This window comes from Nanorana parkeri, unplaced genomic scaffold (genome assembly GCF_000935625.1).
Source record: "Nanorana parkeri isolate BGI_ZX_2015 unplaced genomic scaffold, ASM93562v1 scaffold795, whole genome shotgun sequence".
Classification (NCBI taxonomy): domain Eukaryota; kingdom Metazoa; phylum Chordata; class Amphibia; order Anura; family Dicroglossidae; genus Nanorana; species Nanorana parkeri.
Genome location: NW_017307063.1, coordinates 295534 through 310574, shown reverse-complemented (window position 1 = coordinate 310574; position 15041 = coordinate 295534). Strand labels below are relative to the sequence as shown.

General features: G+C 37.3%; 1 protein-coding gene across 1 annotated transcript; it reads right to left on the bottom strand.

Annotated features, from left to right (window-relative positions):
- Window positions 1–310: 310 nt before the first annotated feature.
- Window positions 311–14793, bottom strand: LOC108793963 (desmin-like). The gene is made up of 10 exons (XM_018564927.1): window positions 14600–14793; window positions 11545–11695; window positions 10525–10674; window positions 9432–9551; window positions 5820–5915; window positions 5609–5743; window positions 5105–5215; window positions 1207–1317; window positions 984–1108; window positions 311–455 (listed from the first exon to the last, which is right to left on the bottom strand). Exons 1-10 carry the CDS (start codon window positions 14791–14793, stop codon window positions 311–313), a joined length of 1338 nt encoding a protein of 445 aa, XP_018420429.1.
- Window positions 14794–15041: the final 248 nt, after the last annotated feature.

Here is a 15041-nt window from a genome sequence, read left to right as displayed (position 1 = left end):
ATGTGTTTATTTAGCAAAACCATACAAATCTGTATAGGATTACATATAATACGGTTAAAATGCAAGCTCCATAGCACATTAGCAGATACATCAGTAAGATCAAAGAGGGCAGAATCATGCTTCCAGCCACCTAGAGATAGGTCTTGCAGAACAGATCATGTGTATTTTCCTTCTCCTCACAATCACGTCCTCTTGCTTTCTCCTTGCTCTATTTTAACTATTAACTGACATAAAGCAAAAGTTAGAACACATTAAACTAGTACCAAGTGTAAAATGCCACAAACACTTCCTAATACACCCACTTACTTTATTAGACAGTCGTCTTCTCTTTCTTCTCCAATGTCTGGGATACACTCTCCGTGGAACTTATCTGCAAACCTCCTGATACCTTACCCTGGAGAAAGACTCCACTCACTGATGTGGCAAGTCTGGTGTCCTCACCCTCAATAAGTTGCCTGAGACAAAGAAAATACATATTTATAGAACCCAGTTTTAGTATGCAGATTTGTTCTTTGAGAGCAAATGCTCTATGATTTCATAGGTGAAAGTAAAAATAAAGAGGAAAATAATTTGATTACTAGCGGCAGGATTCTAAAATATAACGTTTGGTAATCCTTTAGGTGCCAGAGCAACTTCTAGTTTACTGGTTCATCCAAACCCTTCTAATGACATTCAGTTCTATGACATCAGTGTGGGCAGACCCTTTATCATGAATGTAAGTAACATAAAACCAGCTGCTAGATGCAGGAGCATTATTATAGTGATTGTCACAGAAGGCACTTTTATGTCCACAGTTTTCATATTTATAATATTAGTTCATTTGTTATGAACCATTTGTGTGACAGTAGCTGTTGTTAATAATATAATAATAACATTTATTAAAATACATTTGCATGACGTACAATTCCTTTTTGCATCAGCTTAACTATATCTCTAGTATGATGAATAGGAAATTGAATAAAGTACAAGCTGTTGACTCTGACCTGTATGTGGCAATCTCAATATCCAAAGCCATTTTAACACTCAACAGATCTTGATATTCCCGTAAGTGTAAAGCAATTTTCTCCTTCAATGATTTCAGGTCTTCTTCTAATTTTCTGATTCGTTCCTGAAAGCAGGATGTGAAAAGTTGGGTGTGTGCTGGGTCATGGTGAGAAAATAAGCCACCAGAATACCAGGAAGCAGTTTCAAAGACCATCCACCTACCTGTAGCTCCTCTATCTCCAACCTGTTCTTTTCCTGATTTTCTTTCAATTGGGCCTCTAATGCTGCATTCTTGTTCTTCAGTGATAGAAGTTCTGATTCTTTGCCTTTAATCTATAAGATATTGAATAACTGTTTTATTATGGGTAATTACAATTTAATAAACAGGCAGAATGGTGTTGACTGGTCACTTTGTAAAATGTATGTTTCATTTAAAAAAGTGAACGTTAGTAAATAATGTAGATCTGTGTTTATTTTGAATGTCCGATCATGTATAAGGAGATTTTAAAAAAATAGGATTATTGTTAGCATATGACTGGTTGGTTGAAATGGACACAGCTTCATTAATTTAGGCTCAGTAAACATTAAAGGATAACCATGAGGTGAGTAACAATCACTCATCCTCATAGTTCGAGCCGATGTGTGACAATGAAACTGTCACATGTCGGCTCAATAGATCGGAAAGTGAGCGAACACATACCGTTGCTCGTTCACTTCTCAATCATTTCCCTGCAGAGAGACGTGACTGCCAGTCACTGCTCCCTGCAGGGATTCCCCCTTCCCCTCTCTGACCTCCAGCGCTGACTGGAGGAACGGATGGGGGAGGGGGCGGGTACAGCTGGCTCTGCCTCTAGATAGGTAGAGCCCTCTGTCACTCATGCAGCTGGGTGGATCTCGACAGTAATGTTGGGATCCATCCCTGCTGCGGCGGTCTAAGTATACCGCATCCTGTTGCTCGCGATATACTGAGTTTTGGCCCTTAAGAGAGCTATGGGGAAAATCACTTACCCCATAGTTCTCTTTTACATTTCCTAACTAAAAAGTCTCTACTCCTTAAGTAAATTTAGTAACAGTGAAATTATTTTAATATAGTAAGGGATTCATAAAACTGTGTTTATTGTATAGACCTTGCAGAAATAAAATTGCACCTCATGGAAACCTCATGGAGCATTAATCAGCCAGGTTGGAATTTCATTATTGTTTTCCTACTTAAGGGGCAAGTCAGAGATGTCTGCTGAGTGCTCCAAGCCCGTTCTCCATAGGTCCAAATATGAATTTTTAAACGTATATTTTTGTGGAAAGATCATTTAGCTTGTCGGATAGTACCAGCAGATCTGTAAATCATTTACTGCCTGTAGATATTTATTTATAAAAGCTTCAGAAAAAAAGAACTGTTGGTATTGTCCATAGCAAATCATATTCTACTTGTATTCCTTTGCTGCATTATGTTGGAATAATAGTAATACTGTGAGATTTCGGGCAACACAGACATTATTAAATTTAGTCAGCTATGGCTATTATCAAATTTATCAAACATCACAAAACTTTCAGTTAACACATGATAACTACAATTAGGTCAATACAATTAGATGTTGATGATGCAAGGGACTTAGCTTTGTGCACTACTCATCAGAATTGGTTATGCTTTATGCAAAATATCTACAAATCACTCACATATTCTAAATAGTTTGTTTTAAAATCAGTTTGGCATATATCAGTCCAAATGGCTGTCAAAGCTGCAAAAATGTATGTACATCGTTAATCAGATGTGATCATTGATACTAGAGGATAGTTTATAGTCATTCCAGGAACTAAAAGGTGGTGTACACATGAATGGAAGTCATGGGACAACTGAGCCCCAACTGGGATGAATTGGAAGGAAAAGATATATGTCTTAACAAAGGATGCAAGAAAGATCTTGGTGGAGCGAGGACAGGTATGTATAGGCCTTGCCAGAGATGCTAGGGAAGGGGATTGTACCAACTAAGGGTAAGTGCCCTATAAGTAACTTGCTTTTAAAGCAACTATGTTGCTCTGCCATGAAATAGTAGCATGGCTACCTATTTTTTTTCCTAAGATGAGACTTTTTAATGGGTTTTAGGGCCTGTACTTTTATTGAAATAAATGTGGTCCTTGTTTTGTATCAATTTTTTTATTTGCCTTTTATCCTGTACTGTAAACAGTTTTTATGCTTTCATTATCACATTATTCACAGCTAAACTACACCACCTGTATCACATTAACTACATAGGGAAGCATACATCACCCCATTCAAATATTATAATTACAAGGTTCTATTCTTAGTGTCTGGCATATTTTGTAGCACTTTGCACTTTGAAACATATAAATAAAAACCTTCTCTTATTTATAAAAGAAATTAAATGAACCTGTTTTCCTTTTTTCAGGACTTAAAAAGTGGTTATGTGTTATGTCCTAAACAATGAATTGCAAAAGTAAAAATGTTTTGGAATTTCATTTTCCTATGGCTTTTTTAGAATCACTTGAGTATGACATTTTAAAAATCACTCCCATTTTTCAATTTTGGATCCACTGAGATAGTTGCTTCAGTTACAGGGTTTCATTCTCTCAGACATTGGACAACAACTTTACATTTTCCTGCTTGTTAATGATAAATTCTGAAGATTTAGGGACTGTGTTGCTTGCAGTGGATCACTTCAACTATCTTTAGCCAATCTTTTAAACAATACTAATGGTTTGCTATTGTAAAAGTACAAACCTGCAAAGCTACACCTACTTTTCCACAGCAAACTACTCTATTCTTAACTTTTCCACTAGCTTTTAACTGATAGCTGAGTGTTCAAAAGAAGGAATAATAAGCAAGTAAACAAGCTATGGTGTAGACTTAACTGATTCAGATTTAGTATATGAAAAATCAATAAACGTGTATTGGTGTCTGCGGGGTGGTGAAGTCTAGGTACAGTCAAAATGTTGTTTTCTTTGTAGATCTGGATAGAGTTGAGATGGATTAGAACATCTACTAAGTTTTTTTTGTTGTTTGTGTCCTCTCTTTTTGTTATGATGAGCATTGTCCTCAAGAGAGAAAGTGATGGGAGATGCAAAATTTTAGAGTTGCCACCAGAAAAAGAAATGAGGGGAAATCTTCCAATGGGCACAACTGTTTTGGTGGCCGATGTCTAAGAGAGGAATTGCCCACACTTTGTAGAGATTTCCTCTTACTTCACGTTGCATCTCTGGTACAAGATGTGAAGGAAAATCTCCCCAAGTAGACACAGATACCAAAAAATAAACTGACAGGGGGTTTTAATCCTTCCCTACTCCAAATGGTATTTCTTAGAAAATGTCACTGCCCAGATACCCATGCCATTTATTTAGCAAAAGCTTGCAAATTTTTATTTAAAAAAAAGACCCATCATTCATGGACTTTAATGGCATTCAAATGCTATGTTTGGGGTTCACAGATTTCCCACTGGGTCCAGCAAATGCCCAGCGAACCAAACTTTGTTCAGTTCACTCATCCCTGCATGCAATTTATATATATATTTATTCATAATTAATTTGCATATCTCATGTTTTCACATCATTATGTATGGTCTACTGGCCTGTTTTTAATAATGCAGAGACCAGCATAAAAGTAAAAAATAATCTTTCACTGTTCTGACTCTAAACTGATAGAAGCTGCAACCTGTATGGTTTGTATAGGTAACTACACATTATGTATCCTATTAAATATTCACTTCTAGTCCTACCTATCAATTATTGAATCCTTTTAGAAATACAGTTGCTGATATATAATGGTCACATACAGTATATTGTGTAGGTAGTCTGCAACTCAATATGAAGGAAAGTAGTTCAGCTCATACACCCGAATTTTGAATTGTATTGCATTGAAAATCTTGCAATGCTAATTATATAAACATGAGATATCTTGTTAAAATCTGCATAAGCCCTATACTTAATGGTCTTCCTGCTATTACTGGGCCTTATACCTCAACACAAACAGTCAAAAATCCCAAGCTCCCTCACACACAACCCAGATAGCAGCAGAGAGAACGGTCACATTCCCTATGTTAGTGAAATCACGATACAGGCTCCACATGAAGTGACATATGAGCTCCAAGGCCTTTCTAGCTCCACTTACGCTTCTCTTGCAGTTTGCCATGTCTCCTCTGTAATGTCTCGCGTTTTCCGCATGCTTTGTAGAAGCTTGATTGAAGTCAACAAATTTGCTTTTGTACCACTCGTCCATCTCCTGGGGGGAAAGGCAGAAGAAGATATGAACAAGGGGGATGAAGACATGTAATGTCAGGTCTCCCAAAAGAAGGGTTCATTAAGGTCTCATGAACACCAAACTCTTTAATTAACCACCTTGCAGCAAAGCGATTCTACAGAATCAGGACACCCTGCAGCCTTGCACTTTCCACTCTGCAGACATTTTCCCTGGCAGAGCAGGGGTTAATGAGCCTAGCTAGGAGTTAGTTTTGTGCATCAGTCTATGAGAATTGTCAGAGATGTCCAATGGCTACATTCTGATTTAATATATACAAGACGAACAATCTTTTATTTGGCTAGAAATATTTGTTAAGTAGCAACTGACATCACGTTAGATATTTTTCCCCTGAACAGGATGAACTCTAATTTTAACCTGCAGGTTCTTGGCTGCAATTTCTTCATATTCTGTCTGAATGTCCCTCAGAGCAGCAGCAAAGTCTGGGATGGAGAATGCCAGATCACAAGAGGCGGTCATATTGTAGATTTGCTTCATCAATTCTTCAATTTCCTGGATTGACAGATAGAAAAGAGTGAGCAGAGGCCAAAATAACGCACACACACCAGAAGAATATTATATACAATACCTCTCCATGGACCCTCTGCAAGAAGGCTATCTCTGCTTCCAAACTTGCCAACTGCTTTTCCAGTGCAATTCGTCCTGCGGTGGCAGAATCTACATCCTACAGAGCAAACAACCCATTGATCTGTTAATTTTCATGCTGCTTATCATATATAGAGCTATGTGTGGTTTAAAGTATTAGTAATATAAAAGATAACCTAGCCTACACAAATCTCCAATCACAGCTATTATAATGCAACAGATTCATCAGCCAACACAATTCACCAAACGATTACCATTAATTTAGTACTGATATACTCAAATCATTATATTATGGGCAGCTATTTAGGAATGTAATGCACAAATCACCAGACCACAGCCATTTATTTGGCAATATAAAATATCATCAGATCACTGCAATTTATTTTCTGCATTCAGCAGTTTAAAAAAAATATTTTAAGACAATTTAAAAAATACTGTAGCTGTGTAACTGAAAACTGAAGCATGCCATTAAAGAAGAGGCTGCAACTGGCAATTGTGGGTCATCATAATTTATTCTAAACTTAACATATTGCAGGTAACTATGAATATTTTTCTTGCTACTGATTTTCTCAGTTTTGTTTTTATCAAAGGAAATACGCAATATTCAATATCTACTTTTCAGCTTATGCGGTACAGCATAATTGAATTCCACTTTGAAATATAGATATTATTAAAAAGCACTGATGTATTTATAAATTATATTGCAGGTAACCTTAATTAATCTGCAGTTAGGCCTGGAGGAAATCCCCAGCGCTGCCAGCTGTAACTAGGCAATGTTTTGTTTTGACTTTTAGTTTCATTTTAACAGAAATTATTGTTGGGTATTTTTCTGAAGCCGATGAATTTCTCAAAACCTGTACTATGCAGACATTTAACATAAAAGTTATGTCTGCTTGTCTGCATTGTTCTGCATTGTTGTTTATAAAAAATACTTTTTTAAATAACTGCTGTAATGAATTTGTATCCAGAGCATGGGACCTATGTTCAGTTTAAAGTCTGTTCTAATATTAATTCTGTAGTACTTTAGATTACATATGGGCAAAATGGCAGACACAGATGGAGCTGAGTTTATCATTTCTAACTCCAAGAATGTCACCAATAGTGACAGAAAAATCTCATGATCAAAAATAATCATCATTACTGTAAATATTTTTCAACAATTCTATTCTACCATTTGATGTTTAGGTTAGTTACTAACCAGCCAAACAGAACAAGCTCAGATTTACTATTTGTCAAAGAGTTTTCCAAGGGATGCTGCTTCTTTATGTTTAAACGTTTTAGTTTGCTGCATAATCAGTTGGTCCCCTGACCACTAGCCCTAATATGTTTTTGGGTGGCTCCTTTCCCTGCAGGGTTCTATGGAGTCACCCTTGTGTGTGCTAGAAAGCTGTGTGTCTCCACAGGCACAGCAAGGCAAGGCATTCCCCTGCACCCTCTTCCTCCCTTCTCCAAACTAGTAGATGGACAACTGCTGGAGACGACTCTTGTGATCTTGTACTGGATAGGAAGTTGAGGGAAGCCGAGCTGGAAGGTGGCACATGCGTACTGAGGAGAGGGAGCTGGAAAGTGGTGCCTGCTCACTGAGGAAAGAGGAGAGGGAGCTGGACGGTGGAACATGTGCCCTGATGAGAGGAGAGGGAGCTGGAGAGTGCTGTGTAAGCACTGAGGAGAGACAAGAGGGAGCTGGAGGGTGGCATGTGCACACTGAGAGATGTGGGGAGCAGGGGAGTGACTTGTCATGTTAGGCTTTCAGGAAAGCTGTGTTAATGTACACATGCCAGGGTGCCTTCATGGAACCCTGTAAGGGAATGGAGCCACCTGAACAAAATAACTTGGAAAGACAGCATTTTAATAGAATGAACACCGAGCAACCACAAGCCTGAAAGAAAAATCACACAGCAAACAAGGTAACTGCAATGGTCTACAACACTTTATCGTTTTTTCACTTTAGGATTTAATAACACTTTAGGACAAATAGGTTGTACCTTTTCTTTTGCCTTGGCTTAGTGAATAGCGTAAAGCTCTGCTGACTTCCATCATCCAATCATGTGCAAGCAAATATACTGGGTTTTTTAAACTTTCAATGCATGTGATTAGTAATTAATTTTCAGCTCTATTCACTAAGGTACGGTGAAAATTCCCCTGCTAGGAGAAAATTCCCTTGCAAAGTGAACAGCCTATTTGCTTTTAGTAAATCAACCCAATGGACAGTGTCGCTAAGGGGTTAATTTACAAAGAATTAGAAGAAGTTCAGTGAACGATCAATAAGCTCTGTGAGTACAGTTATGTTAATTTTAAATGACCAATCATGTGCAGGGAAATTGAATGGAAAAAAATGGCTTTTGCCTTGCATATGATTGGATGACTCAAGCAAGTTTAGCTTTACTTTAGTCACAAAGCTAAGTAAAGGTTCTCATTTAGTGTATCAACCTCTATGACTTACAACTATTGTGTCTGCTAGCCTAGTGGATTACGAAGCATGTGAACTATTTACAGGGAGGCTGAGTTTATTGTTCAGGAAACACCCTGGTTGCATGGGTTTATCACATATTTCATGTTCATAAACAGTCACTTCTGTTTGCTATATGCCTGTTAGATATTAGCCCTCTCCGAAGTGATTTTACAATGATTTACAAAGTCTAGGGAATCATGTCTGGCAGATCGAAGTGCCCAAGGCTCTATATTTCCACAATCAGCAATGAGTTTGCAAAAGAGGGGAGTGTATGCTTTACATAGAATGCTGCTCTGAAAATATGCCGCCATCGGCAGCTTGCCATGAACGAAAAGAGCAAGGAGGTGCTAATTAGACCATCAGATTATTTTTTTGTCTGCAGGTTGACATAGGCCCTTATGCCTAAATTCTACATACAGAATAATATGTGTGTGGGAGGCATTTTAAAACATATAAATACAATAACTAAATGATTGCACATAGAAACTATTTGTGCCATTTAAAGCCCCAGGGTTCATCCCAAACTGAAATTTTACTTTTGGGTAGACAATGACTTGCTGAAGCGCACAAGCATGTCTTATGACTTTGTGTTTCATTGTTTACCCTTGTCTGTCTGCAATGGACAATGTAAGGAAGCCTCATTCTTCCTTTCATGTGTTTTACATTATAAAGCATGCACCAGAAGAAGTAAAATTCCGCCTAGAAACGTGAGACTGGATAGTGTGCAGCACAGATGGAAGCTGTGTCTAAAAATGCCCCCCTGCAATCTGCAAAAGCAAGAAAGATGTGCAGGGATGAAACATCCACTCATAACTGAAACATTGGTTTGGGTGTCACAATCTTTTCATTTTTCCCACTAGTAGAAATGATCACTTTATAAATTAGCCTTATTATGTGTCTTTTTATATTATAGAGCTTGGTTCTAGACCTCCTTACAAATATGCCCCTGTTTATGAAAAACAACAACATTTTTTTTTTCTGCCAGGGGGTCATGTCTGCGCAATCCCTGACTTTTACTGAAAGGGTTAAGACAGGATTCAAACCAATTTTCATAATAAAAATCAGGGTGATATGTATATGCTAAAGACAATGCCTGGGATGCTGCATACAAGGTGAGTGAGGATGATAAAGACAGCTCCTTACAGGGCGGAATGCTTCAATGTCGCCTTCAGCTTTTTTCCTTGCCTCGACTGCATCTTCATAGCGTTTCTTTACGGCGCTGAGTTCCTCAGACACTGATGACTTGGCAGCCACTGCTACATCCTGTTAAATAAAGCAGAATCTTCTTATGCCTGGCTAACCTACAGCGTCCCCCTTCTAATCCAATCAGTGCCAGAGGAGAGCTGTCTGGGGTTTCAACACATCTATGCCCAGTACAGTAAGAAGACACCAATACTAACTTCTGTCAGACATGCTCCCTTGTGCCTATAATCAAATGACCCCATGTGGGGCCTTCTACTATTGTTTTCAATACCCACTGGTTGTTATTCCTTTGGACCAGGCAATGAGTGATGGATTATAATGGGGGAACTGGCCATAAAAGCCAATGATTTTCAATGTAATAGTAGCTAGAGACCCATTATAATGCCATTATTTCAAATCTCCCAGTGTGCTCAATGCATGAGCTTGTAAAATACTGCCTGAACAGCTTGTGCCCTAACAGAAGTCTGCACAGGCGTCCCGAGTACCTCAAATAGGAGAGCTAGTTTCAACACAACCTCCTCCACAAACAAAGCATTTCACACTCAGGTTTACATTTGCATTATGATCTGGTGTTAAAGACAGCTGAGGAGAAGTGACATGTGGTACAACAATGCCTATAACTTTCCGTGCATGGTCTTTCAGCAAGTAAAGATTTATAGACATCCTAATACTCAACAGATTGAAGGTTAAAAGGCCAATGTGTTTGTGTCATATTCGGCACCAGAGAGCTCATTTCCCAGCCCAGCTATTTTTATCACAGAAAAAACATGTAGGAAGAAAATAGAAAATACTATCTATCTATCTATCTATCTTGCACATATTTATTGTATTTACACACAAAATATAATATACAGCATGTATACATACATCTGTAAACAGTGAGCAGCCTTGCCTGATAGGGCTACAACAGCAGGGGGGCCACTATAGATGGTATTTGGAGATAGGCAGACAGAAAGAATAACAGACAGAACATATAGATAAATTTGTATACACCAAATATATCCCCAGGGACTGGCCCAGTTATATACGTTACCCTGTGATTCCGGGCCTGTTCTGCCTCCCTTTGGAGGTCCCGCAATTGCTCCTCATACAGAGTTCGAAGAGAGGATGGTACGTTGCTGCGACTGCGGAGCGCATCAAGCTCAACCTGTGCGGTGGCATTCTGTTGTTCCAAGTCCCTGACCTATAGGATATACAAGCACATAAGCCAATATATATTGTCATCAAAAAACATTGTCCCTTATTAGTTAGCTTTTCTTTTTGTAGCTTTTCTCATTTCAGAAATGTTGTTTTGTAAAATGGTGACCTTATATGAATAAACCTAGTGTACTGATTAATGTTATCAGACCCATTGTGATAGCTGATATAACATCTTGTAAATAAAGTTACATGTCATTTTTATTGTAAATTGCCCATTGACTTTAGTGGTCAGCCCTATAGGAACAATTGAACTGCAAGCATTGAAGAGCACTGTAGACCTATCTATCAACTGTAAGCTCAGTTTGGCCAAGCTTACAAGTACTTTCAATGTAGAGAGGAGGGATGGGAGCAGGGACTTGGGCACAGGTGCCAAGAAGAAACAATAGTAATCAAGACAGGTTTTCAAACCCTGCCCTATTGATTGCCCCTCCAACCCCCCCCCCATCAGCAGGCAGCCAGCAGCCTTAGGCCACCGATATATATATAATAGTATCTAGAAAAAAACTGGATCATGTAACTGTCATTAAGATCTATGCTAGGGAGCAGTAATGTACACTTTGAAAATCAGAATTGCTCATAGCACATATGTCCAGCACGTTGGAAAATGCTCTGTGTTGTAGCCCTGAAACTTGCCTCTTTTCATTGAGAAGTTAGCTCATTATAAATTCACTGATAAATAGAAATAACCTGGCCATGCTTGCGTAGATATATAAGTACTTGAATACAGCACCCCATTCTGTTAGATTCACAGGGTTTAAAATATGTAGTGGGTGACATTGTATATTGCATTACAGCAAGACTGGTCTTTTTGGATTAATAAAAGAAAAAAAAAAAGGAGATTCAAGTTCTTTACCCTTTCTATGTATTTAGTCAGGCGGTCATTCAGAATAATCATCTCACGCTTCTCACTGTTCCTGGTAGTCAGAAATTCTTGGTTCGCTGCACTGGCTGCTTCCAAGTCCACCACAGGACCCAGAAAAACTCCAAAACTAGATGAAACCATACTAGAGAAAAGATAGCATGGACAATTCGAACAGGTCACTAAACACATTATGCAAATGCTTTTAAGCTGGCCATACACATAATATTATTACACAATCTTTGTACAACCATTACCAAAACTATGTATACAATTAACTGAATCACAAATGCTATTTTATAGGAACTATTTATTAAAATGACAACACATTACACATCCATATACATAATGAAGAATGTATACACGTGTCTCACTATAAGACTATTTGTAGTATTTGGTTTGTTAAAGTTACTTTATATAAAAAAAGGCAGAGAAGTACATATGTCCTTAATTTATTTATTTCCATCCAACAGAGATCTGTAAAGTGTGACGACCCCACCAATACAAAAAACTCTCTGCCCATAGAGATAATCACCCACTGACAACTAGTTGAGCACAAGCATTTTTGATAAAGAATAATGGGCCGGCATGCAGTCTACAGAAATGACAGAATCTAACACTCTGATTGTTGGTATACAACTATCAGAACATTGTAGATTACTATAGTGACATTGCTAGCATTATTCTGCTTTGAGATAATTACACTCCTACAGTGTTATTCACAAAAGGGTGAAGAGTTTGGAGAAGACAGGAGAAGTGAACAATCTAGGACAAGAACTTGAAAGTTAGATGAATTGGAGATTTTTTCCAAATCAGCTATGTTGTCCTAGATTGTTCACTTCTCCTGCCTTCTCCAAACTCTTCACCCTTTTGTGACTAACCCCAAATGCTCAACAAAATAAAGATAGACGCAAAGTGGCCATTATTGACATTAATATTAAAAGTACAAAAGTCTGATCGCCTGTATAGTGGGTTTTTTTTTTTTTTCTAATAGCATGGACCAAATATCTCCCAGGACATAAAATCTCCAGATTACCTTGCCAACAATGTTCAGTGCAACTGGAAAAATCATTTTAACTGCTAAATTGAGTTTCCTGATAGCTCTGTAACATTGCTAAGAAAGCCCTTTCTTTTTCACTATAGATTAGCAAATGCAATGGTACATTTTTGATACATTTGGTTACTATAAAGATGTGAGACTGACATTTATAATCCTGTTACACTTTTAACTCGTATGTCTAGTATAAAAAATAAATAGGTTATAAACTCTGCCAATGGGCAAGAATGCATATGCAAATCATCTCCAGCATTCTGTAAATACATCTGTGCTGTGTGTGTGTTGATTTCCATATACATAACAAGTGCACAAATATTTGGGGTTTAAGTGAATTACCTAAAATCATCTACTTCACACAATAATTCAGCAGCAATAAAATTGCAATATATTTTAGTAAAGTTAGTAGCAGAAATCAAGTTTCCAGAATTGCTGGCAATAGTTTTCACTACAGTGTTTATCTTGGTTTTGAAAACAGTTTCCTTTATACACTTTTCACATAAATCACATAATGCGTGTGCTATAATTATGAGGTCTGTTTATAAAGCATCAGCAGCACATTTGCACTGCAATATAAACATAGTTTTGGGAATTCCTCTTTGCTCACATTAAAGCATTTCTGTGTTAATTTTGCTCTTTGTTTTTTAGTTTTAAACATGTTAACTGGGGCAAAATGATACAACTTCAACATTAATTTCATCAAATCATGATAACGGTATTCAATATGTCAAATTTTTGTCTAAGTTTAAAAACCTGGCATTAGGCAGTTTTCTACCAGTAATTGTAATAGATGTTTTTATTTTTTTAGTTTAAAAAAAGTCCCAATTGAAAATAAAACATAATAATGTTCAATCTATTACAAATACACTGGTGTAGGTTACATTATTTTCACTTTGAAAATTGTAAAATTACAGTGAAGATTTAAAATGAAAATGTTCATCTACAGTCAATAAATAATGATACATAAAATAGTGCCAAAAGTGAGATCCTTTAATTTTGTTTTAATGCTTGACTCAAAAAATGTCTGTACGGGCAATTCCATTTCGACTATAAAAACACTGTAGCACACTATTTTTGGATCACTACTTTTTTAAGGCAGAATGAATAATAATTGAATTATTAGCATTTGCCCCTTATAAACATGCAACCTCTTTATTTGTACTCATTTTGATTATTTCAAAAATATTTCACATGAATTAGTGATTTGGAATAGAAAAAAATAATTGTTAATTTGCTTTGATATAAAAATAGATTTACAGGTCATTGTAGACTTTTAAGCATTTATTACTATTTACTAATTAACAACATTTTTACATGGCTAGTCTTATGAACAAAATATTTATATGGCTAGTCTACACTAATTTTATCTACCAGCTTTAAGAAGTAATGAGTTATCTCAAAAAAGTCATTCTTATGGATTTTTTTTACAAAGCTTTCCCAAAAAAAGGATTAACAAATGTTCTATGTTTGATCCCCTTACCTTTTTTTGCAGCTAATTATACAACTATTTTTCTATCTTCATCTAAAGCAGAAATTGACTGACAGTTTTCATAATTACATTATTATTTCAATAGTCATTTGATTATTCATTTCAATTTATTTCATTTACTCAATTTACTCAATGACTCATTTACAGTAAGTTTAACCCCTTTTACGGTAATTTTAATATCAATCAACCTCTTAAATGATTCAAAATTCCCCTTTAAATGATTTGCTAAGTGTTTAGAAAATCCAACAGAATGAGAAATGATATCATGATTTGTGGCTCTTAAAAAAAACAAGGGAATTGATGCAATTTAAAATATGTGAAGAATTTTTAAAATTGACACATATGTAAAAAAAAAAGACATGCAGAATGAGAGAGAGAGTATATATATATATATATAGTAAAAGGGAAAAAGTACAAATCATCATGTTAGTAGTAGAAGAATAGAAATGATTGAAAAGGAGTAGTTTGATGGATTAGAGACCCCATAGAGCAGAAAGCGCACTTACCTGCGCGGTCGGCGGCTAGCAGAGGCGGTCCTCCTTCCACCGGTGTGTACTTCACAGGTTTCTCTGCTATAGCTGGTTGATCTCCTGTGTCTGGGTGGAGATGGGCTGCTCACCCTCAGCCTGATCACCGAACTCCCAGCGAACTCATCGAAGTGTCTTCGGTAAGAAGAGATCCTTTCCGGACTGGCGCTCATGGCTGGCTAAGGACTGGGAGCTGTCTATGGTGCTGAGTCGGCTGTGTGGTGATCGCATAGCCCAGGTTCCGGCGGCATTCTTATACAGCACAAGCTGGGTGCAGGACCTGGGCAGATCCTCAGGAATGTGCCAGGTCAGGGCCACACACGCCCTTCGCTCCTAAGTGTCAAAGTCACGGCAAGAGGACAAATTCTCGAATGAAAAAAAAAAAAAGATCCCTGGTATCTTGCAGAGCATTCAAGCTGAT

Bases quoted from the DNA above. Each gene is read 5' to 3' on its own strand.
- LOC108793963 (XM_018564927.1), bottom strand. From the start codon at position 14,793: ATGAGCGCCAGTCCGGAAAGGATCTCTTCTTACCGAAGACACTTCGAT. The intron at 11,696-14,599 runs GTAAGTGCGCTT...TCTTTTCTCTAG, and splicing joins GCTAGCCGCCGACCGCGCAG to TATGGTTTCATCTAGTTTTG. The intron at 5,216-5,608 runs GTTAAAATTAGA...CTTTCCCCCCAG, and splicing joins TTGCAGCCAAGAACCTGCAG to GAGATGGACGAGTGGTACAA.